At 36.0% G+C, this 27,281-nt stretch overlaps 1 protein-coding gene across 2 annotated transcripts in view; it reads left to right on the top strand.

The window, feature by feature from the left end:
- PTEN (phosphatase and tensin homolog) overlaps positions 1 to 27,281 on the top strand; it is a 101,964-nt gene that overhangs the window by 53,860 nt on the left and 20,823 nt on the right. The window contains exons 3-5 of one of the 2 annotated variants that reach the window (XM_027960248.3): positions 8,312 to 8,356; positions 14,815 to 14,858; positions 16,642 to 16,880. In XM_027960248.3, coding sequence (XP_027816049.1) covers positions 8,312 to 8,356; positions 14,815 to 14,858; positions 16,642 to 16,880 — 328 coding nt within the window. The remainder of the gene's footprint in view (positions 1 to 8,311; positions 8,357 to 14,814; positions 14,859 to 16,641; positions 16,881 to 27,281) is intronic. The other variant, XM_042238662.2, reaches the window with a different exon arrangement.

Genomic DNA, 27,281 nt, shown 5'->3' on the forward strand with positions numbered 1-27,281 from the left:
CTCTCAAGAGTCTTTTCCAACACTGCAGTTCAAAAGCATCAATTCTTTGGCACTCAGCCTTCTTTACGGTCCAACTCTCACATCCATGCATGACTACTGGAAAAACCGAGGCTTTGACTATACAGAGCTTTGTTGGCAAAGTAATGTCTCTGATTTCTAATATGCTGTCTAGGTTTGTCATAGTTTTTCTTCCAAGGAGCAAGCATCTTTTAGTTTCATGGCTGCAGTCACCATCCTCAGTGATTTTGGAGCCCAAGAAAATAGTCTGTCAGTGTTTCCATTTTTTCCCCATCTATTTGCCATGAAGTGATGGGACCAGATGCCATGATCTTAGTTTTTTGAATGTTGAGTTTTAAGCCAGCTTTTTCACTCTTCTCTTTCAACTTCATCAGGAGCTCTTTAGTTCCTCTTCGCTTTCTGCCATTGGTGGTGTCATCTGCATATCTGAAGTTATTGATACTTCTCCTGGCAATCTTGATTCCAGCTTGTGCCTGCATCTGCCCTGGTATTCCGCATGGTGTACTCTGCATAGAAGTTAAGCAATGAGTGTGACAAAATACAGCCTTGACGTACTCCTTTCCCAGTTTTGAACCAGTCCATTGTTCCATGTCTGAGTCTAACTGTTGCTTCTTGACTACTTTGTTTATAATGTATATTCAGAGATAATTGTTTTTCTTTTTTAATGTTCAAAGATTATTTATTATTCCATTCAGGAATGACAAAAGCTTACTACGTAAATAATCTCATTTGATTCCTTATAACACACACTTAAAAATAAAATCACTTCAGTTCTAAAAAAGAAAAGTATCTATAAGGGTAAACTTAGAGAAAAACCTGCATACAGGTTTTGCACGAGGCAGGTAAGGTTTCTTTTTCCTTGAAGATCATAGGCCTCTGCTGCCTTTTGTTTAGTTCCTCATGTATTTTCCCCCAATTTTGCAGTTATTTACAAAGGACAAATGCCTATACCAGTACCTTATAATCGTCGAAAGTATATACATGCTCCTGTAAGAGAAGTTTTAAGAGATGGCCCCTTTATATTGAATGCCAGTGTAAAAAAATATTTTTAGAACAAAGCTTTTTAAGGCTTATTCATAATAGATTTGTATCTGGTTACAGTAACTTTGCCTACTGTATAATAATTTATAATGTTCAAATTTTCTTTTTCTAAATTGATAGTGAAAGACAGGGCAGCCTGGCGTGCTGCATTCTGTGAGGTTGCAGAGTTGGACACAACTTAGTGACTGAGTGACGACAACCCATAAGTTGTATTGATGTCTTCTGGAGATGGCAGGGTGAACATTTTTATTTTATCCTCTCTCCCTCACTAATGGCAGACATTGGTAATCAATCGTCATATTCTTTCTCAGTCTCCAACCTGGATATTGTTCTAATAGCCTTAACATTGCACCTCAATAGGCCACCACCAGTTTGGTACCTATTTGCCTACTCAAATCTATTTTCATTTTACTAGCTCAGTCATTATTATTTTATGGAATATTTAATTTAATGAAAGTTTACCCTTACAGATACTTTTCTTTTTTAGAACTGAAGTGATTTTATTTTTCAGTATGTGTTCTGTGATTCATGGGGTCACAAAGAGTTGGACACGACTGAGCGACTGAACTGAACTGAACTGATGAGGAATCAAATGAGACTATTTAGTAAGCCTTTGTCCTTCCTGAAAGGAATGTAGAAAAATAAAAGAATGGGAAGCAGAAATTCTTAGCAGTTGTGCCCATAATAAATAATCCTTGAACATTAAAAAAAGATAACAGTTATCTTTGAATATACATTATAAACAAAGTAGTTATTAGCTAAAGTAACATAAAAGTGTGTTGATGAAATTGAAGAAAAAGCTTTTCAGCTGGAACATCTACGAGGGGTTTAGAGGAATAACACATTACCAGCATTTTAATGAATCGTTTCTGGTTTTGCTGACATCATTTCTCAGTGATGTCAGATTTGTGATTTGGCACCAAGTGTGTGCTAGTAAAATTTTTTTTTTAATATCCTCAGGACAGGCTCAGTTTGAATGAAAATACAATTAAGAAAAACCTCCCGAGTCGTTATAAATAGGGATTGCATGAATCTCATTAAAACTAATTATTTCTCAAAGAGGACTGTTGTCACATAAAAAAACTTTGATTCTTGTTTTTTGTACTTCAAAACAGTATATAAAAATAATAATTTTATGTAAACTCTAAAAAATACTGTTTAAAAGAACCTAGACTTTCATGAAGCCTACTCTTTGGAGGTAGAACAATGTGATATAACTTCATCAATTCTTACTTTTTAGGGGAAATAAATTAGGGCAGAAAACTTTTTTCTTTTGAGAGTAGTATGTGCTTATATTTTAACAACAGAATTGTGGAAGTGTTGAAAGTAAATCATGAAAGCACCCATCTCTCCCTGTAAACCCAGGATAACCACTATGACCATTTTGGTATGTGTCCTGCCACTACTTTGGGCTCCAGTTTAAGTGTATAGGACTACCGCCTTTGAATAGTATTCCCTGGAGCTGGGCAATAGGATGTGTACATTCCTATTAATATAGTGTAGGTTTATGTATTTGGATTCAAATCATAAAGTTACCAAACTCAGAATGAAGTAAAAATGAAATGTTAATCTTCCATAATATCTCCCCTCCCCTCCTCTGCTCACATTTACATTGTAGGCTTTCTGAGAGAAAATTGTATTTTGTAGATTATTTTTTGCTTATTCATTTTCTCTCATAAGCACCCCATGGTGGAAGATACTGCAGGTAGCAATGAGCTGTTGTTTATTAAATTTTATGATCACTGTCCTTGAAATCATTTGTCCATGTTTTAGATACTCTAATTATCCTTAGCATTATCTATTAAACCAAATTAAATAGAACCAAATTAAAATAGAAACTGAGAAAAGTCTAAAAGTATGTATACAGCTTCTATAACAAAAGATAGAGAATATCTTTATGAACTGTTTTTGTGCATGGGAAGATTTCTCAGAGAGACTACAAGGTTCTAAACAAAAGAAAAATATGGTATATTGGATTTTATAAAAATTTAAAGTTGTTGATAATCAAAGCACATTATTAACGAAATGGAAAGGCAAGTTGTACACAGGAAGCAAATATCTGACAAAGGACTTATACCCAGAATATATAGAAGACTCCTTTAGATCAGTAATAAAAAAGACAATCCAGTTGGGGGATAAAATGAGCCAATAACTTAGATATTTCACAAAAGGAAGTATAAAAATGACTAATAAACAAATGAAGGACTAGAATTTTTTTAAAAAACCAACAGTGCCAAATGTTGATAAGACTGTGGAGCAACTGAAACTCTTAAAATGTGGTAGATCTGTGGAATAGAACAGCACTCTGGAAAGGTGTTCAGTAGTTTCTCACAGAGATAAGTGAACACCCACCCCTATCTACTCTGTGACCCAGCAGTTCTACGCCTAGCTATTATTTACTCAAGAGAGTGAAAGCATATGTCCCCATAAAAGACTTGCTCAAGAATGTTTATGCACTTGGTTCATAATAACCCCAAACTATAAAATCCCAGATATCCATCAAAGAAGAGTGGATCAGTGGTGGTATGTTCATACAACAGAATAATAATTGGAATAAAAGAAATGAGCTAGTGATACATGTTACACCATGGATAAATTAAAAAAATGAGTGAAGGAAGTCAGTTAAAAAACAATGCATACTTCATGAAATAGTAGTAGCTACCTGAGAGCTTGGTGGGGCTTCGCTGCAATTGGGCATGAGGGAATTTTCTGGGATGGAAGAAGTGTCCTATATTTTGATTGGAGTGGTTGTTTCAGAATTCATAGAGTTGTGTACCTGAGATCTATGTATTTCACTATATGTAAATTTTACCTAATTTTAAAGAAAAATCCAAAAGTACAAATTGAGAAATATCCAAGAATATAGAAGATAAAGAAGGTAAAAGAGATAGGAATGAAAGGGTCTCTAACATACCACTTTTTCTTGTAATATTATTTATAGTTCAATAGAAGTCTTCATAGCAAAATCAATGCTTCCGGGGTTGGTTGAAGTAGTGGGTTAAAAAAAAAGAATTAGGAAAATTTACACATACCTTAAATATGTACATATGAAATACTAGAATCAGATAGATTTATAGGGTTTATTAACAACCACTGCCCCATGGCAAGAGTTCATAATCTTATGCCGTGTATCTTGTAGACAGTCTGTTGAAGCTTATGAACTGTTTCTTAGAATGATTTAAATTGATAAAATAAAATTCATAGGATTATAAATATGCCTATTGTATTTTTATTATAGTGGTTATAAAGTATTTTAAAATACCTATATAATAATAGTTATAAACACGTTTAAATCTATTGGCAGGTCTAATGTTAATTCTGCAGTGTTGATTGTAAATAATATTTTGGTGTCTTTGAAAACCATAATGTGACATCAGTTAGTGATAAAGTTTTAAGTACTGCTTGATTGACTGTGTAACATACTTTTTCACATTCAAGTTTATGGACTTTTTTTTTCCCCTTAATCCAGCCACATGTTTTCATTCTCCCATACTTCCAGTGGTTATATTGTAATTTTGATTTTATCAATATTGAGTTTTTATGTTATAACTAGATAAATGTCATTTATAGTTAAACCCATTTGCCTGCAGAGTTCCAAAGAATAGCAAGGAGAGATAAGAAAGCCTTCAGTAGTCAATGCAAAGAAATAGAGGAAAACAATAAAATTGGAAAGACTAGAGATCTCTTCAAGAAAATTAGAGATACCAAGGGAACATTTCATGCAAAGATGGGCTCAATAAAGGACAGAAATGGTAAGGACTCAACAGAAGCAGAAGATATTAAGAAGAGGTGGCAAGAATACACAGAAGAACTGTACAAAAAAGATCTTCACGGCCCAGATAATCACAATGCTGTGATCGCTCACCTAGAGCCAGACATCCTGGAATGTGAAGTCAAATGGGCTTTAGGAAGCATCATTATGAACAAAGCGAGTGGAGGTGATGGAATTCCAGTGGAGCTATTTCAAATCCTGAAAGATGATGCTGTGAAAGTGCTGCACTCAATATACCAGCAAATTTGGAAAAGTCAGCAGTGACCACAGGACAGGAAAAGGTCAGTTTTCATACCAATCCCAAAGAAAGGCAATGCCAAAGAATGCTCAAACTACTGCACAATTGCACTCATTTCACACACTAACAAAGTAATGCTCAAAATTCTCCAAGCCAGGCTTCAACAATATGTGAACTGTAAACTTCCAGATGTTCAAGGTGATTTTAGAAAAGGCAGAGGAACCAGAGACCAAATTAACCAATATTCGTTGTATCATCAAAAAAGCAAGAGAGTTTCAGAAAGCATCTACTTCTGCTTTATTGACTATGCCAAAGCCTTTGACTCTGTGGATCACAATAAACTGTGGAAAATTCTGAAAGAGATGGAAATGTCAGACCACCTGACCTGTCTCTTGAGAAACCTATGTGCAGATTAGGAAGCAACAGTTAGAACTGGACATGGAAAAACAGACTGGTTGCAAATAGGAAAAGGAGTACGTCAAGGCTCTACATTGTCACTCTGTTTATTTAACTTCTGTGCAGAGTACATCATGAGAAACACTGGGCTGGATGAAGCACAAGCTGGAATCAAGATTGCTGGGCAAAGTATCAGTAACCTCAGATATGCAGATAACACCACCCTAATGGCAGAAAGTGAAGAAGAACTAAAGAGCCTCTTGATGGAAGTGAAAGAGGAGAGTGAAAAAGATGTCTTAAAACTCAACATTCAGAAAACTAAGATCATGACATCCAGTCCCATCATATCATGGCAAATAGATGGGGAAGCAGTACCTCACTTTATTTTTCTGGGGTCCAGAATCACTGCAGTTGGTGATTGCAGCCCTGAAATTAAAAGACACTTGCTCCTTGGAAGAAAAGCTATGACCAACCTAGACAGCGTATTAAAAAGCAGAGACATTATTTTGGTGACAAAGGTCCATCTAGTCAAGGCTATGGTTTTTCCAGTGGTCATGTATGGATGTGACAGTTGGACTATAAAGAAAGCTGAGCGGCAAAGAGTTGATGCTTTTGAACTGTGGTGTTGGAGAAGACTCTTCAGAGACACTTGGACTCCAAGGAGGTCCAACCAGTCCATCCTAAAGGAGACCAGTCCTGGGTGTTCACTGGAAGGGCTGATGTTGAAGCTGAATCTCCAATACTTTGGCCACTTGATGCGAAGAACTGACTCATTGGAGATGACCTTGATGCTGGAAAAAATTGAAGGCAGGAGGAGAAGGGGACGACAGAGGATAAGATGGTTGGATGGCATCACCGACTCATGGACATGAGTTTGGAGTTTGTTGTCCATAGTCGTTGATGGACAGGGAAGCCTGGCGTGCTGCAGTCCATGGGTTCACAAAGAGTCAGAGACGACTGAGCGACTGAACTCAGTGTAAACGATATAGTATATTATAGCTGGTCTTTCCTACGCATTTTGTTTCCCCTTCTTTCTCCCTTTCTCCTTTCTCTCTCTCTCATTTAGTCTCTGCCTTCTTAACTTTAATTTATCTATTAACTTGCCTCTAAGTTTGAATCTCTGGAAATGTTTGAGCACATTTGGCGTTATATCAATTTCGTCTTCTTCAGGAACCTTCTGTTCGTCCCTAAACTGGCTTAGCTGTTCTCTGAGCTTGCTCTATGACTGTCTACTTGAGATGTTCCTTCACTGTTCATTCAGGGGTTCCCTGTTTTCTGTTTTCTTCTCATGAGTTGAGTTCTTCAGTTTCTGGAATTCGTCATCTTTTTCCATAGGTTTCCCACCCCTGTCTTGGTGGAACACATTTTCTCATAATTTTCTCATAATTTCCTGAGTGAAAGAATATGTGGAAATCAAAATTATTTGAGACTTTGCTTATTTAAAAATGCCTTTATTACAGATTCACACTTGTTTTATAGTGTATCTTGCTGTGGAATTCTGGAGAAGGAAATGGCAACCCACTCCAGTGTTCTTGCCTAGAGAATCCCAGGGACGGGGGAGCCTGCTGGGCTGCCGTCTATGGGGTTGCACAGAGTCGGACGTGACTGAAGCGACTTAGCAGCAGCAGCAGCTGTGGAATTCTAGACTAGGAATAATGTAAAGTCACAAGGTTTTGTCTAATTGTTTTCTAGCTGCTGGTGTTGCCATTAAAAAGTATGAAGTTATTCTGATTCCAGATTTTTTTAATGAAACCTGATTCAGGCAGTTTCTAGGATCTTAGTTTATCTCTTCAGTATTCCAAAACTTCGCTAAAATATGCATGCCTTTATTTGGATCTGTTTTAATTTTTTTTAAAAATATTCATTATACCCTTTCAGTTTGGAAATTCACGACCTTCAGTTTGGGGTCTTTTTCTTGAATTATATCATGGATTTCTTCTGTATTTTCCATCCTTTGCTCTGGGATACCTATTCATATGTTGCATCTCCTAGATTTAGGTCTTTTAAAATTGTCTCTGCTGTTTTCCATTTGTTCTTCTATTTATTCTATTTCTTCAGCTTTACAAATTTCTAATCCCTCTGTTACTTCCCTCACAGGATTTGATAAGTTTATATGTATAAAGTATCGAGAGTAGTGCCTGGCACATAAAGTGTTGGCTGTAATTGTTGTTTAGTTTCTCCACTAATTGTTGAGAGCCAGGTCTTTGGTGTTGATTTTTGACGTAGTAGCTGTATGACCTCAGGCAAGTCCTGTAATTTCTTTTACCTACTTTTCCTCATCTGTAAAATGTGAATAAGCTCTACCTCTCAGATGTTTGTGAGCATCAAATAAGAATATGTATGTGGAAATGTTTAATACACTGTATAAAACTAGTAGTTATTACTTGCATCTTTCAAATATCAAATGTTTTTAGTTTGAAAGAATTGATGACTGAGTTACCAGGATTATTTTTAATATTACTTGATTGCATGTGACTCAGAAAAATGTATAAGCTAGGTAACTTGAGCTAAATGCTAATAATGCTTTTTAAAGAAGTTATTTCTTAACACTCAACTTCATTATGTTAGGCTAAAGAGAGATTATGAAAATATTCATTTTATGAAAAGCTATGGCTTTACTGCAGATTGTATAAATCTGTGTAATATAATAATTATATAAGAAGGAACTGCTTACTAGCTTAAACCCATGGAGGGAATATTTATTGGAGTTTATTTTTCTTAAATTACATTTGAGATTAGGAAAAATAGAATCTGTCTTTTTGTTTTTCTCAATAGTATTAATGTAATTTCAAATGTTAGCTCATTTTTGTTAATGGTGGCTTTTTGTTTGTTTGTTTTGTTTTAAGGTTTTTGGATTCAAAGCATAAAAACCATTACAAGATATACAATCTGTAAGTATATTTTCTTGTTTGTATGCTTGCAAATATCTTCTAAAATAACTATTGAGTGAAAGTTGTTTCCTTGTTAGAGTGAAGTAGAATTAAAGATAAAATTTAACAGAATTGTATTCCTAAAACAATTAGTTCACGAAGTCTGATTGAGAGCATTGTTAGGTCATTTTAGAAAGTGTAGTGATGAGGTAAAACAGTGTCAGCACAGATTCATGTTGCTTGATCTGCTTTAAATGACTTGGCATCTAGCCCATCTTTGCGCCCATAACCATGTGGTAACTGGAAGTGTAATTCACACAGAGCTTCTGTTAAAGCATCAATGCCATCTTCTATGGAGAGAAGCTTCTAATATAATTTTATTCTGTGTCTCTAGGTCAATTGATTGAAAAAGTTATTAGTATATTCTCTAACTGTATATAAGATAAATAAGTTACCTAAAATTGTTAAAATGGGTGGTTCTTCTTGTTTGAGGCAGGGGTATAAGGATTGCCTCTTAATTCAGCTAGCTGACCTTATCTTTAACTTTTCCTTTTGACTTTGTGGGTAGAGATGTGGGAAAAAAAAGAAAAGGAAAGAAAAATGTGAGGAAAATATTAATATCTTCCCTTTTTTGCCCTTGACCATTTTTTCTTCCCCAAATATTGACCATTTTCTAATTCTAAAAAATGATATATAAAATGTGTTATGTTTCTACACGGCTTTTATTTTTCCTGGGTGATATGTATAAATGGTGCATTGGAAAAATTTTTAATCCCAAGTTATGTATACTGTCCACTATTTAATTTCTGTAGAGTTTATCAGATGTAAGAAGATTCTTTTCTAGAGTGGGCTTTCAAATATTCACCAAAAAATTAAAGCGTCTCTGTGCCTTATTGGGAGAAGGCAATGGCGAGCCACTCCAGTACTCTTGCCTGGAAAATCCCATGGATGGAGGAGCCTGGTAGGCTACAGTCCATGGGGTCATGAAGAGTCTGACACGACTGAGCAACTTCACTTTCACTTTTCAATTTCACACATTGGAGAAGGAAATGGCAACCCACTCCAGTGTTTTTCCCTGGAGAATCCCAGGGACGGCAGAGCCTGGTGGGCTGCCGTCTGTGGGGTCGCACAGAGTCGGACACAACTGAAGCGACTTAACAGCAGCAGCAGTGCCTTATTGGCTTATGGGATGTTGCTTATTTACCTTTAATTTGGTGATCTTTGTGCTCTGATAAGACTTCAGAAGATCTGAGAGTGACATAGGCACAGGTGTTGTGTCTCTTAGTTGTAAAATGATTTCCTCAGATCCACAAAGAAGCAGACATTTACTGAGTGGCTGTTACCTGTTGGACATTCTAAAACGTTAGCTAGTGCAGAGGTGAATAAGATGTCATTCCAGCCCTCAAGTAATTAGTCTAATGTAAAAAGTAGACAAAGTATGATAGAAGAGGTAACTCTTGTATAGAAGAGAGCTATGTGGACAACAGTCAAAATAGTGATTGCCTATTACAGGGGAGATTTCATAAAGAACGGAATGCTTGAGCTGAGGTGAAAGGAATCGTGAAGGTTGACCTGCAGGCTTAGGAGGAGGGAAGATGGTGTTGTAGACCTAGAGCATGGCATGTGAGAAGCTTGGTGGTGTAATACTGTCTGGGAACGTGCCGTAATTAAGCCAGATTTGGCCAGATTGGGTCCATTATGGTCAGATTATGGTGTGTGGAGGGAGCGGTGGTGTTAAAATAATCAAATGAAAGAAAGTAACAGGTGCTGTAGAAACTTAGTTTAGGTGGCACCCCACTCCAGTACTCTTACCTGGAAAATCCCATGGACGGAGGAGCCTGGTAGGCTGCGGTCCATGGGGTTGCGAAGAGTTGGACACGACTGAGTGACTTCACTTTCACTTTTCACTTTCATGCATGGGAGAAGGAAATGGCAACCCACTCCAGTGTTCTTGCCTGGAGAATCCCAGGGACGGGGGAGCCTGGTGGGCTGCCGTCTGTGGGGTCACACAGAGTTGGACATGACTGAAGTGACTTAGCAGCAGCAGCAGTTTACAAATGATCTGTGCATATATCTTTCTCTTTTCTGGATTAACCTCTTCTGCAACAACTTTTGTTGCAGGTGCCAGAGGTTTATGTGGAGGAAAATAAGTTACAGAGTTTTGTAATTTTTGAACAAATGGATTCAGAATTTAAGTTAAAAAAAAAAAAAAAAAAAGAGGTCATGAACTAACTTTCAAAGCTGGAGTCCACTAAATGAGTCCTTTTGGATTTAGATTCTCGGGATTGAGCATGTAGAGCCCCAGAAGGAAGACTTTAACATTATATCCAAAGAAAAGAAAGGAAATACTTTTCATTCCTGTATGCAGTGGCTTCCTGCTTCCAGAATTTAGAACTTAGGTTTGTCCTGTCAGTATTGTGGGTCACTTGTGTTACTTGGTTAAAGTTGGCATTGGGATCTAACCTGGAAACTTGATTGCCTGTTTGTATATCCAAACATTGGACTCTCAAGTTAATGAATTGTCTCATTATTAGTTGAGAGTAGCTTTTGGTGCACATATTTTATACTCGCTTATTCCCCCATCCATTTAATGGAATCATAGAACTGGAAAGTACCTGAAAGAGATCATTTAGTCCAACCTTCTCATTTTACAGATGGGGAATCTGAGGCCTAGAGAAGTTAAGTGAGTTGAACAAGGTCACACAGGTACATATGTTAGCAGACCGTCCACTGTTGATACCAATATTCCCTTTCTGATTTTTTTGTTTGTTTTAATCTCCCCAAATTTTACTTACTTCAGAAATTTCTAGAATTACCAAGTTGTAGAATGTTTTGATTTCTGACATCATTTTTCAATCTTCTTTACCTATCCCTGTTTATATTTCTGGCTCTGGGTAAGTGAGTCTGATAAGTAGCAGATATTTCTATTTTGTTTCTTTTATTTTTAGGATATTAATAACATGTGATATATGTCTTTGAAACCATGTGTAAGTGGAAAGACCTTAAAATACTTATGCTTAACATAACTATATTCAATAGTATATTAAAAGTTTTTATGGCAACTATGACATAATGTGGATGTAGATGAGTTCTTAACGTGGACTTTCTAATAATTGACTATGTTTATATCTCTATATTATTGGGCATTCAGTAAGGTTATTTTAAGAAAGGACAGAATTAGCTTCAAATCATTAACCAAATTCAGATATACTTGGTGAATTAGTACATTAATCAGTTTGTTTTGTGCAAGTGTGTGTATTTCATCTTTGTATGTTCCTCTATAATCTATCTTCTGAGGGGGGTAAGGTGAGGAGGGGGAAGATAGGGTAGAAAGATGCAATATAGTTCTTGCCTCTGAGGAAGTTGAATGTTCCTTAGATACTAATTTTTAAAAGGTTGACTGTTTCATCATATATTCTCTTTAACATACAACTCTCCATCCTTTTGTGGTAAACTTTTAGCTGTTATTAATTGTTATCTATTAAGTTTTCTTTTGTAAGATAGGGATAGTTCTGTTGAAGAAAGTAGAGACCTACATGCCTAGCTGAATCTATGGCAAGTCTCACTTCTCTGGAAGCTTTCCCTATTAATCTTATCCCTTTCTTAATTTTTTGCTGCTTCATAAAAACTCTTTCAGTGTATCTTCATTTTTCTTATCTGTTAAAAGCTAAAGGAGATGATGATTTTAAAAAGATGTCTTTTGAGTTCTCTTTATAAGAAAGCATAAATGGTTAAATCTTCCTAACACTTGTCTTGGTTAAATCCCATTTCCCATTCATGTATATTCAATTTTGGTTTGATTTGAAAAACTTGTCCTATCACTAATATACCACAAAAAATTTTATAAGGAATAGTGTATGTGTGTATTTGTGCAGTTATCAGAGAAGGTTTTAATTGAGGGTCTTCTTTTTTACCCTACTAACCTCTTCCCAGATCACTTTTATCCCTACCAGACCCAGTATATGTTTTTACATACGCCCTATCCATACTTGTAGAGATTTTTGCAATTTTTTAGTCATGTTTTCATTATCACTATTTGTTGGTTCTGTGTTGCCAAATAATGCTCTTGTAGGAATGCTGACTTTGACTAAAATTTGTTATTGTTTTCTAAACTGTTTTATATTCTTTATTTTATGTGGAAGTGTGAAACAGTACTGAAAAAAGTTCAGCTTTTGTAATCAGAAGTGCTGGGCTCTTCCATGTATATATTGTGGTCTGGGGCAAGTTTTGTAATGCTCATATATAAACTGGAGATAATACTAACTCTTATATGATTGTGAGGATGAATTTGAAAACAAGGGATCTTGGTTGTACGGTATGCACATCTAGTAGACATTTAGTAGCTCATTGTTTTCACTTTCCCTCTGTTTTTTTCCTGTTAACAATATTACTTGAGAATCAAAGTATGAAGGTAGTCATAGTGTGTGAGCTGCTGGAAAAGTATGGGAATTTTATAGATAACTAAAGCTGTATAAAATTCAGAATGTTTATTTTTGTTCTGCTGTCATGAGATCGGTTTCTTAGAATTGTTTCCTGGCATACAGTGCTCCCCTTGTCTCCTAAGCTCTATCTTTACATGATTCCTCGCTTCCCTGGTAGCTCAGATGGTAAAGGATCTGCCTACAATGTAGGAGACCTGGATTTTATCCCTGGGTCAGGAAGATCCCCTGGAGAAGGAAATGGCAACCCACTCTAGTATTCTTGCCTGGAGGAGTCCATGGACGGAGGAGCCTGGCAGGCTGCAGTCCATGGGGTCACAGAATCAGATACTTTCATTTTTCACGGATTCTTCACTATTGACCATACTCCTCTTTAATCTGTACCATGGTTAGTTCTCTTTATCATGTCATTTTTAAAAAATTTAAGTGAATATGAAATTATTTAGCAAGGATGTGTATGTATGCATGTCATTATTAAATAAATTTTCTTTCTAGCAAAGTCAATATACTGAATTATAATATCCTAAAATGGGAAAACTTGGTTTTCAGTGGTAGTATAAAAGTTGATTTGTTTCAGATCTGACCAGTTAAAAATTAGTGGATTGCAGTTTGCTTAGAGTTATTTCAACTTTCATGTGACGTTTTTTTTTATTTGGCCACAACCACAAGGCTTGTAGGATATTAGTTCCCCGACGAGAGATTGAACCTGGGCCCTCGGCAATGAGAGCACCATCCTAACCATTTGACTGCCAGGAGATTCCCTATCTTCATGTGGATTTCAGTTTAAAAACCGTTTAAAATAAAAGAACTTTACAGATGTTCTCAGGATTTTTAAATGTAAAACACAGGTCCATAACTGCTTATTTGAAACTCTTTGAACTAGTTTTGTTTCAGCATTCAGAATTTTTCAGTTTTTTTAGAACGTTAACATGGAAACATATATTCTGTATTACATAACACCCCAGCAGGATTTGGAACAGTACCTAGAATAGATTGTTTCACTCTTCGTTCTAAATGTATTTCTATTAATTAAAGACTACACATTTTTATAAACTCAGACCTAGTTCTCCTGCAGTTGAGCTTACCATACAGTTAAGAGAAAATTTCAGATGTTTAAAAATTTGGGGATTTTGCAATGTCGGATTAAGAGGCTTTATTTGTTTTAAAGTGCTAAATTTTTGAAAATACCTGGTTTGGCTAGTCGTTGGAGTTACCAGGATGCTGCTGACCATAAACTCTAATGTATGGAATCCCTTTCTGAGCCTATAAATGTGGCCTGTTAATCATGAGTCAGCCAGTGCGTGATAGCAAATGTGTGACTACTGGTAAAAAGACAAATTTTAGCATGCTGTAAATATGCTAAGTCAATGTTTTTCTGTATTGATTTTACTTACTACTCTTTCATTACTCTCAGACTTTAATTAAAACAATCTGAGAGATTATTGAAAAAGATGACCTTTGGCTTATCTACAGAGGGAAAGATCAGGTTTAAAATAACTGAGTAAATGCTGTGTTTGAGTAGATTAGCATCATTCACTTTTATTCTTTGCTTTAAATTTTCCCCTACTTTTTTTTTTAACTTTTAACATACACCTTTTATACTAATAGTTTGAGAAAACTATGTATGCTCAATTATAAGGCAAAGATAAAATTGAAACTAGTTAGTTATTTACACATACTTGTGAAATAAAAAACAAATCCTTTAGCATGTATAATTTTCATAAAGGAAATGGTGATGGTGTGGATGCAGGTGAATTTGCCCTGTTTTATATTAGTGACATTACAGGTTTTGTAACCAATGTATAAGCTCTGATTGTGTACACTTAGCATTTTAAACCTAGATTTCCTTAATTGTAAAATGTGGATTAAAGAATGGGACCTACTTCATAGGACTCTTAGGATTAAAAAAAGTAGTTAATATAAGATATTTAACATAATGCCTGGTATATTATAAAGGTTCAGAAAATGTTTGTTACAATTGCACTTTTTTCCCTCAAGTGCAGAAGATAATTTTATATCAAATTAAAATTTTTCTTTTAGATGTGCTGAAAGACATTATGATACCGCCAAATTTAATTGCAGAGGTAAGTACAGGTACACATATTATGTTAGATAACTTGAAGCCAACAGTCTAAATTTTACTGTCATACCAATAATGAATAATCACAAGTATTAAGTAATATATTTATGTTAAAGATGGTCTGAGAAAATGTGAAATTAACTTTGCTGTTGTGTTTTTGGAAATAAGTATCATGTAAATGAGGATGACTAAATTGAATTAACTGAAAACTAGGAGAAGTTTATAGACTAACAGAATAGAGGGTTATATCTGTGATTTGAGGCATTTGGCATAATAGTAAGAGATTACAGGGAGAAAGGAGAATGGCTTAATTCTGTAATGGAACATGACCTGCACAGTGGAAAAGGGTATAATGAAATATGGATAAACGGAGCCTGATAGATGAAAGCAAAAACTGCTTTAAGTGAGTTATTCTCCAGGTGTAGCATATTTTATCTCAGAGTCCACAAAAACTTTCATTTGTGTTTGTGAAACTCTTTGAACCCCGAGAGACCTGAAACGTTGAGAAGCTTGGCAAGATGCTGCTGTGGTAGTCACAAAGAGAAAGTTGATGCCTGAGCTACAGATTAATACATTTGCCATTGTTCCTTCCTAAATATTTAGGGACAGACTTTCAAACAGTTGGTTTAAGAATTTAGAAGTGCTAATAACTGAGAGCTAGGGTAGATTTATTACTAAGAATGTTTCATTTTTAGTGGATTTTTGCTGTTTACTGGTCAAAGAGTGTCTTAATCGACCTTTATCCACCTTCGAATAGACATTTAACAGGTTTTCCTGGATATTTTTGGATGCCACTGGGGAAATGAAGATGAAATGATGGTTCAGCTGGGCAGATGACCAAATCAGAGCTGTCCTGACGACTCCCTGTAGTAGTAGTCATTGTCTGAAGAGCTGTTCTGTCAGACCAAAGGCTTCATTGAGTATATCTCGTGTCACATTATGAATGATTTGGTTGAAGATATAAAAGACATACTTTTCACATATTTAAGTGACACAAAGGATAATTAGTTGAATGTTAGTCAGGATTTTTATAGAGTGGAACCTAGGCAGAGACCAATAAGGTAAAATTTAAGTTGATATATTTAAAGTCCTATTTCTAGAAAAACTTTTTTAAAACCTCAGCCCCAACTATGGGGAGCAGAGAAATTTTGAGTTCTTATAACTTATGTGAAAAGTCCTGAAACTTTGCTCTATAAACTTTGCTGTAGTTGCATACATTATAAAAGAAAAATTTTTTAAGTGTCTTTTGTGAATGTCTTTAGAATTGTGTGTACGCAACAGTTGCATTTTCGAGACCATCTTTAAAATAATATGCTTGGCCTTTCTGTCACGTCAAGCATAAAATGCAGTCTTCTGCATTGTTGACTTATTAGTGATCTGTACTTTCTTTGGAATACATGTTTTGTGATAATGCGATATTATAGATGTTACAGTTCCTTTTGCTAGGAAACGTATTGAGAGCCCTGCTAAGAGGCTCGTGCGACGTTTCATTCTGAGTTTGCCTCTTCCTCCGTTATGTTGTGACCTCTGATATGTTGCTCCTCCATTGCCTCCATCATAGAGTGAGGAAAATAATACTTGTCTTACCTGTCGAATGGATAAATTTGAGTTAATGAGAGATTATTTTCTGTTCGAAAATTAGAAAATTATCAGACAATAAATTCTTTTCCTCTATAGTTCAGATATTTTTAAACTATTTGTATGCAACATTTCTAAAGTTAGCCTACTTGTAATAAGCAATTCAAGTGAGATTATTTTCTTATTCTGCGGTTATCTTTTTATCACAGTTGCACAGTATCCCTTTGAAGACCATAATCCACCACAGTTAGAACTTATCAAACCCTTTTGTGAAGATCTTGACCAATGGCTAAGTGAAGATGACAATCATGTTGCAGCAATTCACTGTAAAGCTGGAAAGGGACGAACTGGTGTAATGATTTGTGCATATTTGTTACATCGGGGCAAATTTTTAAAGGCACAAGAGGCCCTAGATTTCTATGGGGAAGTAAGGACCAGAGACAAAAAGGTAAGTTACGTTTGATTTTTTTTTCCTTCTGTCTTCTTAGATCTGAGAATTTATTGGAAAATAAATTCTCACAAAGATAATTGGTAACCCTTATTTTCCTTCCTCTAAACATTTAAGTCAGTATGCTACCTTAACTTTCATATGAGCAAATGGCAGATTCATTCAAGTTTTTCTCTTCATTCCTGCATTTGCATATCATGCTGGCAGATCTTACCTATTAACAGGATTGCAAAGTTCGGTCTCATGAAATCTTTACAAAGTATTTTAAAAAGTAGCACGTTGATCAAAAGTAAGATTTATATTCCTGAAGCTTGCTTGAAAATAAAATGTCTGTGGATAATAGCTTGGATATCATTACTTAGTAAAATATGAGTGATCTTTACCTTTATAATACATAAAGATTGTTTTTTGATTTGAATATTTGTAAGTGAAATTATAATTAAGATTAGTCAAAGGTTCTTCTCTTATTCAGAAAACCAAAGGCTGCTAAAAATCATTGACAAATTTGTGTAATACAAGTGAACTCTTGGAGAATTTTTACAGTGATTTTCAAGGAATTTATTTCTTTGGATAGTAAGTATGACAAAACATGTTTACATTCCTTGCAAAGGGAGTTTGTACATTTCTGTCTCCAAGAAAGAAAAAGACAAAGTATTTATAGGGGAAAGAGAGCTCTATTGAGAAAGACATCCGAACTTTATGTGAAAATTTATTATAGTTTTAGTAATTTTTGCAATGAGGAGGGCTTTCTTTGAGTTTAATTTCCATTTAATTTAACTTCAAAACAGAAACATAGGTGATCATAACTATCGTTTTCAGCTGTATAGTCGCACTGATTTTTGTTCCTTCACTTCTTCCTCACCTGTTTTGTTTGTTGTTACTTTTTTGAATTATATCTAAAGATACCAAAGCATGGTGTATTGATGATAGTTTACAAAATTGAATCTTACTGTTAATGCATGATTTGGTGAATATTGATTATAATAATTTGTTATACATTTCTGTATACTGAGTGTACCATGAAATGATAGCACTAAAATGAATTCCAGAGCGGAGAACCTGAGGTGTTTATTTTGGTTCATTCTTTCTTCATGTAGAGGGAAACAGCTGCTTTTACTAACTGAAAATACAGAAGGTACATTTTTCTGTACTTAAGTGAATAAATGTAGGACAGCACAAGGAAAAGAGACTGACTGAGAAGAAGAGCTAGACAGATGGATCAAATTAAAGTACAGTCACCGAAGCAGTGGTAGAAATGTAAAACAGGGTTGATGAGCACCACACAGTTTGGTCATTGAAAAGAAAGAAGGTAAAAAGAATTTAAAATAAAAATAGAAAACTGTGTAATGTGAAGCCAGAACTAGCTTTCAGTTCAGTTCAGTCACTCAGTCGTGTCTGACTCTTTGAGACCCTATGGACCGAAGCATGTGAGGCTTCCCTGTCCATCACCAACTCCGGAGTTTACCCAAACTCATGTCCATTGAGTCAGTGATGCCATCCAACCATCTCCTCCTCTGTTGTCCCCTTCTGTTCCCGCCTTCAATTTTTCCCAGCATCAGGGTCTTTTCAAATGAGTCAGCTCTCCAAATCAGGTATTTGAGTTTAGAGTTTCAGCTTCAACATCAGTCCTTCCAATGAACACCCAGGACTGATCTCCTTGAAGTGCAAGGGACTCTCAAGAGTCTTCTCCCGACACCACAGTTCAAAAACATCCATTCTTTGGTGCTCAGCTTTCTTTATAGTCCAACTCTCACATCCATACATGACTACTGGAAAAACCATAGCCTTGACTAGATGGACCTTTGTTGGCAAAGTAATGTCTGTGCTTTTTAATATGCTATCCAGGTTGGTCATAGCTTTTCTTCCAAGGAGGAAGTGTCTTTTAATTTCATGGCTGCAGTCACCATCTGCAGTGATTTTGGAACCCCAAAAAATAAAGTCAGCCACTGTTTCCCCATCTATTTACCATGAAGTGATGGGACCAGATGCCATAATCTTAGTGTTCTGAATGTTGAGCTTTAAGCCAACTTTTTCACTCTCCTCTTTCACTTTCATCAAGAAGCTCTTTAGTTCTTCTTCACTTTCTGCCATAAGGGTGGTGTCATCTGCATATCTGAGGTTACTGATACTTCTCCTGGCAGTCTTTCTAGCTTGTTCTTCATAGAACTAGCTTTAAGGTAGGGACTTTTAAACTATTTATGTTATACACCTTTTAAAAAATATGAAAAAAATCTATAAATATTCTCTGAATTTTGTTTCACTTTTTTATGCCAGAATCAGTGGCCACTGCTTGAGAGTAATGAGTAAATCCAAGTGGTACAGATTAACCAAAATTAAACTTTGGTGTTCTGCTCAGTAGTAAATTTTATGAAAGAGTCCTACTGTTTAGCCTTTAACACATTGAAACTATGCCATTGTCTTTGACTTGGCAATTTTTATGTCATAGTTGATATCCAGTTAGCTTTGACTTCATTCTTGGTGAAAACAAATGCTCAGAACCCTATCTCATGAAAGAGCAAACTGGGATTTTTTTTTTTTTTTTTGGCCAGATAAAAGTAGGCTTGTGTTAGCAAATAAGAATTCTCTAAGACTTTTCAGATAAATTCATTTTGCATAGTTTTCTTTGTCTTCTAGTTATTGAGATCATTTTTGGCAAGATCCTGCATGTGTTAGGAAGGAAAGGGTTATGACTCCACAGTTTTGTTTCAATATTGAAGGGTTAAGTTGTGTTAATGAATTCGTATATTATGCTATAGTATTTGTCTTCCTAAAGCCAGTGAACTTAATGTGTAGCAAAGAATTGCATAGATGCTACCACTTGTTGACAAAAACCTGATAAGAATTCTTTATTTAAAGTCCTGACTTTCCTGAATTTGGCACCTCTCTCAACAGTAGATTTTTTTGTGACAAATCCTCTTGCACAGTCTGTGATTCAAAACTTGGCTCTTGTGAAGCAGTAGGATACTTTCACAACAGTAGATAAGCTTTCTCTTTGGATTAATGGTAGAGTCTTATACATTAGTGCATTCTGGTGAACTCAGGATGGAGTCACAGTGACAGGTAGATTCTGATTTTACCAGAGCCATAAAACCATGTTTTGCTAGGCATTAAGGTGTACTCTCTGTCTACAGAATAATGAGATTGTTTCAGAAGCCTTTTTCTGGGCCAAGAAACTTCACCGTTTTGAAAATATTAATGTCCTCTGAAGTTTCCAAAAAGGACTCCAAATCAGGAGTTATTGCTTGTGTCACCGTGCATGTATTTGATGAAAACTGGTAGCTGGCTAAGCTGAGACGTCATATGCTGAAGAGAAGTGGCGCCTCCAGTCCTTTCATGGCCTGCTTCGTAGTTTTCAGGTTTTTTTGGAATGGAAAAAATTGTTTGATAGAGGTAATACAACAGTCTTACTTTTTCTGTTGCAAACTACAAGTATGACTTCATTTGATGGTTAGAAATAATAATATGTATAATAATATATTTTTAACTTTTAAAAATGTCTTTCTCATAAGAAAACTTAATGGAAAATAAAAATGAGAAATCTTATCATAAGAAAACTTGGTGGAGCATATTAAAGCTGATGTTATCTAACTGTGGAATTTTTCCAGAGAAATAAGTATCTTATAATAAATATAATTGATTATCCAAAGTAGTTTTATTCTTGAAACATCTGCTAAGAGATTTATCCTCTTACCAGTATTTTAGGTTGAGTCTGTGAATTTGAATTTTTGAAATTGTGAACCACAATTATAGAAGATACATGCATTTTATCGGTTTTGCAGTTTGTGTAGGATTAATTTTATTAGAACTATCTTTAATGTTCTTTTGCTTGTATCCTTAACCGTCTGAGCTGTCAGGGAAGCCCAACTTTAACTACAGAGAAACGCTAAGATACTGAAGAAAGTTATATCTTTTTGACATTTTTATAGGAGCAAGACATTTCTTCTCCCTTTTCCCCCTTCCCCTCCCTCTCCTCTACCCTCTCTACCATGTTGCTCCTCCCCACTCCTCCCCCTTGATTTGAAGAAAGAGGAGCTAGTTGTCCTGTTTTTGTTTTAAGATTTATCGACTTTGCAGAGATTCTCCTCAGATTAATCTAGTGCGGTCTTGCCATTTTTCTCAGTATACTTGGTACAAATTAGATGGTAGAGTAGTAGGTGCCTCTTCACCATAAAATGTGCAGTTAGTAATACCCAAATAATACTTCAGGGTTTGATTGTTGCAGAGAAGTAAAAGTACAACTGATAACCTTTTACTTAAAAAAGTTTTCTGAGAGTAGGATAACTCCCTGAGGGAAGACTCTTTCATTCAGTAATTTATAAGAAAGCAATCATGTTATTACTTTTCTAGGAATCATTTCTTTGCATATTTGGTCTTTACCTTATGAGCACATGGCAAAAAGTCTAAAATGAGCTGTTGATGGTTCCCACTCAAATAAAGCTTCTAGGGTTGCTTCCCATCTAGTCTATGACTTACCCTATCTGCATTTGTACTTATATTTCAGAATTAAAATAGATAACCATATTTATCACCAACTATGAATTGAATTAAAATGCCCTACCAATACTGGTAAGTGTATATTTTGGAAAGATGCCCCATATTTCTGAATTCAGAGAGACAAACTTCTATTCCTGACAAACATACCCCAAATCTCTGCTTTTCCTCTCTTTCTTTTGTCTTCTCCCTTCTAGAATGGTGGCAGATTAAGTATGCATTAATACTTACTTACTTTAACTTTTAGGAAAAAATTTTGAGATTTTGATTTTCTTTTTGATAGGGTTTGTTTTCAAAGCAGTTATTAAAGTTCTTGTGTGTTATGATCTCTATACATGAATTCATTAGCTTATCTTTAATGAAGACTTCTGTCTTCTAGAAAGTAATAGACACTTTATTCTGAGTGACCCCAAGAAGAGGAAGTTTTCTAGTTTCTTTGAGGAATGAATTTATGTGCTAGTATAATCAGGTTATTTTTTTCTGGTCTATTTATTAAGTTTCCCCATATGGTAACCTAATGAAAATTTCTCATCTTTTCATTTCAAACAAAGTAAGCTATAATTATCCTCTTTTTTGGCTTAATAAAGCTGACTATAAGGTTTTTATTTTTTCTAACGCAGTAATTCTCCTGGGCTAAACTTGTGTTTCGCTGTTATCCGATCTAAATATGCATAAAGTTGTTATTATACCTTGAAGAATCTTTTGTTGTTTAGTCACTAAGTCATGTCGGACTCTTTTGCACCCTCATGGACCAGAGCCCCCCAGGCTCCTCTGTCTGTGGGATTTCGCACACAAGAATACCGGAGTGGGTTGCCATTGCCTTCTCCAGATGATCTTACTGATCAGGGCTCAAAACCCTTGTCTCGTGCATTGGCAGGTGGTTTCCTTACCACTGAGCCATGAAGAATCTTAGCAGTTATTTAATTCAGAACCCATTTAATATAAATGGTAAAATAGATTTGCAAAGATCATTTTCCCCTGGTCATTTAATCTGTGTAATAACTGAAAACCATGTCTCCTAACCTCTAGTCCAGTATTCTTTTTACTGTACTATGTTCTCCTATCCAAATTAGTTTTATTATTATGATCCCCAAAGCCAAAGTAAAAATAGACATTTTTAAAAAGGAAAAAAAAGTGTATTTTAATGTATTAGAACTCTTTCAGTTTCAAGTCACAGAAACCCAACTCAAAATAGCTTAAACATGAGGAGACAGTTATTGGCTTGTGTAAACCCAAAAACTCTGACCTGGAGCTAGATGTTTACCATATGTCAGAAATCTGTCTCTCAACTCTCGTTTTTCATCTTTCTATACTTTATTTTAGGCAGACTTTTCACAAGTAATGGCAAGGTAGTAGCTCCGGGTTTGCGTGCTACTTTAGCAACTGCAGTGGGATGAGAGCTACAATTCAAGCAAAAATTTCTGGTTTAGGTTCCAGTTTACCTGAACTAGGGTATGTCCCGATCCTTAAACAAACATTCTAGCCAGAGGCTTGGGGCATATATCCAAAGCTGAAGACTAGGCCCCACCTCTTTCTCCCCGCAAGTCACAGGGAGAGAGCGAGCGTCCCAAAGGGGAAAGGATGCTACATAGAGAGCATCGTTGCTCTCTTCCCATTGCAGTTGCCAAAGTAGACAGCATATAAACCTGTAGCTACACAAAGAGAAAAGCAGCAGTTTTCTGTTTCATATTATTCTCAAGGATTCTGTGGTTAGTGTACCACTATTCAGCACACTGTTTATAGTTAGTTTCATCAAACTGAAGCACAGTAGTACTCTAAACTTTGGAGGTCTTTTGTCAGTGGGAAAAACAAGAGTTCTGAGAGGTTGTGACATCTTTCAGTTTACATAGTTAGCATGCATACTGTTAGAAAACCCAGGACATAGGAGTAAAAAAAAAAAAAAAAGACTCTTATTTAGGTTCAGATCTTGTATTTTAACAAAGTGATTATGTACATTAGGACTGTTTTCTTATCCTTAAAATAGAAGAGATCTATCTTATAAAGTGGTTGTAGTTGTAGCTTAATATACAATAACTTGTGTCCATGGGGTTGCACAGAGTCAGACACGACTGAGCACCTAAGCATACACTGTTATGTGATGTCATTGTAATAATCACCATTCTTAAGAACCATATTTCTTCCTTTGTTGAATTACTTTACTGTAATAATCTTACTGTGATCACTCTGAAACATGGGTTTCCAAATTTTCAAGCAAACAGTGTCATGTTAAAACATTTACATTGTTTCTGAGTTTAGATGTCCCAGTGAGTACTGAGGAAGAAAATTACTTTTTAAACTGAGGAATCTAGATTGTAAGTTCATCTTGAAGAAGATGATATAAGAGGGTTGATGCACAGCAAAATGTGTAAAACTAGACCAAGAATACCATTTTGTATTAACACAGGGCACACTCCACAATGCAGATTTAGCAATGATAGGGTGTTAAACATAACATCACAATATATTAAGCAAAAACTGGAAGAAATTAGAAAAATTGATGGCAATGCTAGTAGAAATCTTTTTAACGTACTTTAAGATTGTACGTGCGTGCTCCTTTGCTCAGTCGTGTCCGAGTCTTTGTAACCCCGTGTACTGCAGCCCGCCAGGCTTCTCTATCCATGGGATACACCAGGTAAAAATACTGGAGTGCATTGCTGTTGCCTCCTCCAGGGGATCTTCTGGACGCAGGGATCAAACCCGTGTCTCCTGCATTGGCAAGCAGATTCTTTACCACTGAGCAACCTGGGGAGCCCTCACTTGAAGACCAGAAAGATACAAAATAAGAAGATATGTAGAGTCCTTGAATAATATAATAAACTCCCATAAAATATATTGGTTTTCTCATTTTAAAAAGTTATAAATATTAATAATTCATTAGGCCAACTGTAAAAATCTCATCTCCAAGTAGAACTATATAAGCTCCGTCCCTTTGTTATAATTCAGTAGAATGAGAAAATTTGTTAAAATGTTTAATCAAACTAAATCAACTATTTGGAAACTTAAAAACTCAAATAATTTTTGGTCATTGAAGAAATAGAAATTCATATTAGGTATTTTTAAGATAATAGCAAATTGTAGAGAGATGGATTAATAAAGATGAAAATATAAATTTATGAGTTAGCAAACAGTAAGCCATTTGAACTAATAAATCCAAACACTGATTGTATAAAAATGCCATTAAAATCAATACATCTTTTTGGAAGCCAATCAAAGGAAAAAGAGAAAACAGAAAAATCAGATGTTAGGTTTGAGAGAGGAGGTAGAACTACAGTGTGAACGTGGTATTAAAAATTATGTTCAGATCTATGCTAATGAATTTGAAAATGTCAGTGGAAAATGGACAGTTTTTTAAAAATTGTTTTAATTGGAGGCTAATTACTTTACAGTCTTGTGGTGGTTTTGCTTACACTGACATGAGTCAGCCACAGGTGTACATGTGGCCCCATCCCGAACCCCCCTCCCGCCTCCCTCCCCATCCCCGCCCTCTGGGTTGTCCCAGTGCACCGGCTTTGAGTGCCCTGATTCACGCATGGAACTTGCACTGGTGATCTGTTTCACATATGGTAATATACATGCTTCACTGCTTTTCTCTCAAGTCATCCCACCCTCTCCTTCTCCCACAGAGTCCAAAAGTCTGTTCTATCTGTGTCTCTTTCACTGTCTCACCTATAGGGTGAGACATCTTTCTAAATTCCATCATAACCATCTTTCTAAATTCCATATATATGCATTAATATACTGTATTGATGTTTTTCTTTCTGGCTTCCTCTGTATAATAGGCTCCGGTTTCATCCACGTCATTAGAACTGATTCAAATGTGTTCTTTTTCATAGCTGAGTAATATTCCTTTGTGTATATGTACCATGACTTTCTTAATAAGTGTGTTATCATAAATGTTTCAAGGTGAAATACAAAGTCTGAATAGACCATCTAAGAGTGAAAATGTGTAGGAGCCTTCAAGAATTAAGTACCAGATTTGTATTTCAGCCTGCTATAATACCTTGAAGCATCAAATAATTATGTTATTTAAATTGATCCAGGTGTTGGAAGGGATGTAACTTCCCAGAGGACTGCTCACATTGCCCTCCTACCTCAGTGTGATAAGGATAACATTTTTAAAACCAGAAAGCATAATACAGGGGAGGTTAAAAGTTTGGCCAAAAGTAAGAGTATGTGGAAAGGAGTTGTGGGAGATAAGAGTAGAAAATGAAGTTGGACTTTATTTTTACGTTTGTTAAAAAATTACGAGCTTCTCTGGTGTGGCTCAGTGGTTAAGAATCTGCCTGCCAAGCAGAAGATGGAGGTTTGATCCCTGGTTTAGGAAGATTCCCTGGACAAGGAAATGGCAACCTACTCCAGTATCCTTGCCTAGGAAATCCCATGGACAGAGGAACCTGGGGTTGTGAAAGAGTTGGACATGACTTAGCAACTAAACAACAAACATGAAGAATTACAGTATTTGATAAACTTGTTCTTATTTGGGTAGACACTGGGAAGCCATTTAACATTTTGAATTAATTGTTTATGTGATTAATCTTATATTTTTGTCAAATGAAAAGTGTGTTTCCTTTGCTCTATGATAGTGATGGTATTAGAAGAGATTTGGCCCTCAGATGCTGGAGAAAACAGTGAGTAACTAACAGATGTTGGTCCATGCAAGAATATGAAAGCTTCAGTTCTGATATATTGATATATTGTTTTTCACGTACTTTCCAGCTCAAAATGTCCAGCCATGTGAATTCTGGACTGGGAGTGAGGAGTGAAGTCATATTGAGAGACACAGTTTTTGGAGTTAATGTGTAAGATTTATAATTAAACTACTGAAGTAGATGGGGAAACAGTGGCTGACTTTATTTTTGGGGGCTCCAAAATCACTGCAGATGGTGACTGCAGCCATGAAATTAAAAGACGCTTACTCCTTGGAAGGAAAGTTACGACCAACCTAGACAGCATACTAAAAAGCAGAGAGATTACTTTGCCAACAAAGGTCCGTCTAGTCAAGGCTATGGTTTTTCCAGTGGTCATGTATGGATGTGAGAGTTGGACTATAAAGAAAGCTGAGTGCTGAAGAATTGATGCTTTTGAACTGTGGTGTTGGAGAAGACTCTTGAGTCCCTTGGGCTGCAAGGAGATCCAGCCAGTCCATCCTAAAAGAGATCAGTCCTGGGTGTTCATTGGAAGGACTGATGTTGAAGCTGAAGCTCTAGTACTTTGGCCACCTGATTTGGAGAGCTGACTCATTTGAAAAGACCCTGATGCTGGGAAAGATTGAGGGCAGGAGGAGAAGGGGACAACAGAGGATGAGATGGTTGGATGGCATCACCGACTCAATGGACGTGGGTTTGGGTGCACTCCGGCAGTTGGTGATGGACAGGGAGGCCTGGTGTGCTGCAGTTCATGGCATCGCAGAGTCGGACACGACTGAGCGACTGAACTGAGACTGAAGTAGATAGGATTGATATAAAGAGGGGATAGCTGAGATTGATTTTGGGGGGACGAGAAGAGAAGAAATAGCCAATAAAGATAAGAAAATACCTTTAGAGAGTGTATCCTGTGAAAGAAGCAGGGAGTTTTCAGAATGGCAGCCAAACAAATGAGCCACAATGGTGGTAGGAAAACAATAGAAAATGACCACTATTGACCATTAGAACTAAAGACCTTTAAGAAATCAGCCTTATGCTAACAGATTTCCAAGAGTTAAGGAGACTTCTCTTCAAGAGTTTATAAAGAGAGAGAAGATGGAAGTTTGAGAGGGATATAAGATTTGGGGAGAGAATAGGTTTTTGGTCTTAGAGTTGTTTGCTTATTTTGGATAAAGGATGAGTTATCTGAGCTTTTTATTAGGATGGACAGGTGGAGAGAATAAAGGCCGATGTCAGAGAGGCGATAATTAATAGAACACTTGCAAAA

The sequence above is a fragment of the Ovis aries genome, chromosome 22 (assembly GCF_016772045.2).
Source record: "Ovis aries strain OAR_USU_Benz2616 breed Rambouillet chromosome 22, ARS-UI_Ramb_v3.0, whole genome shotgun sequence".
NCBI lineage: Eukaryota > Metazoa > Chordata > Mammalia > Artiodactyla > Bovidae > Ovis > Ovis aries.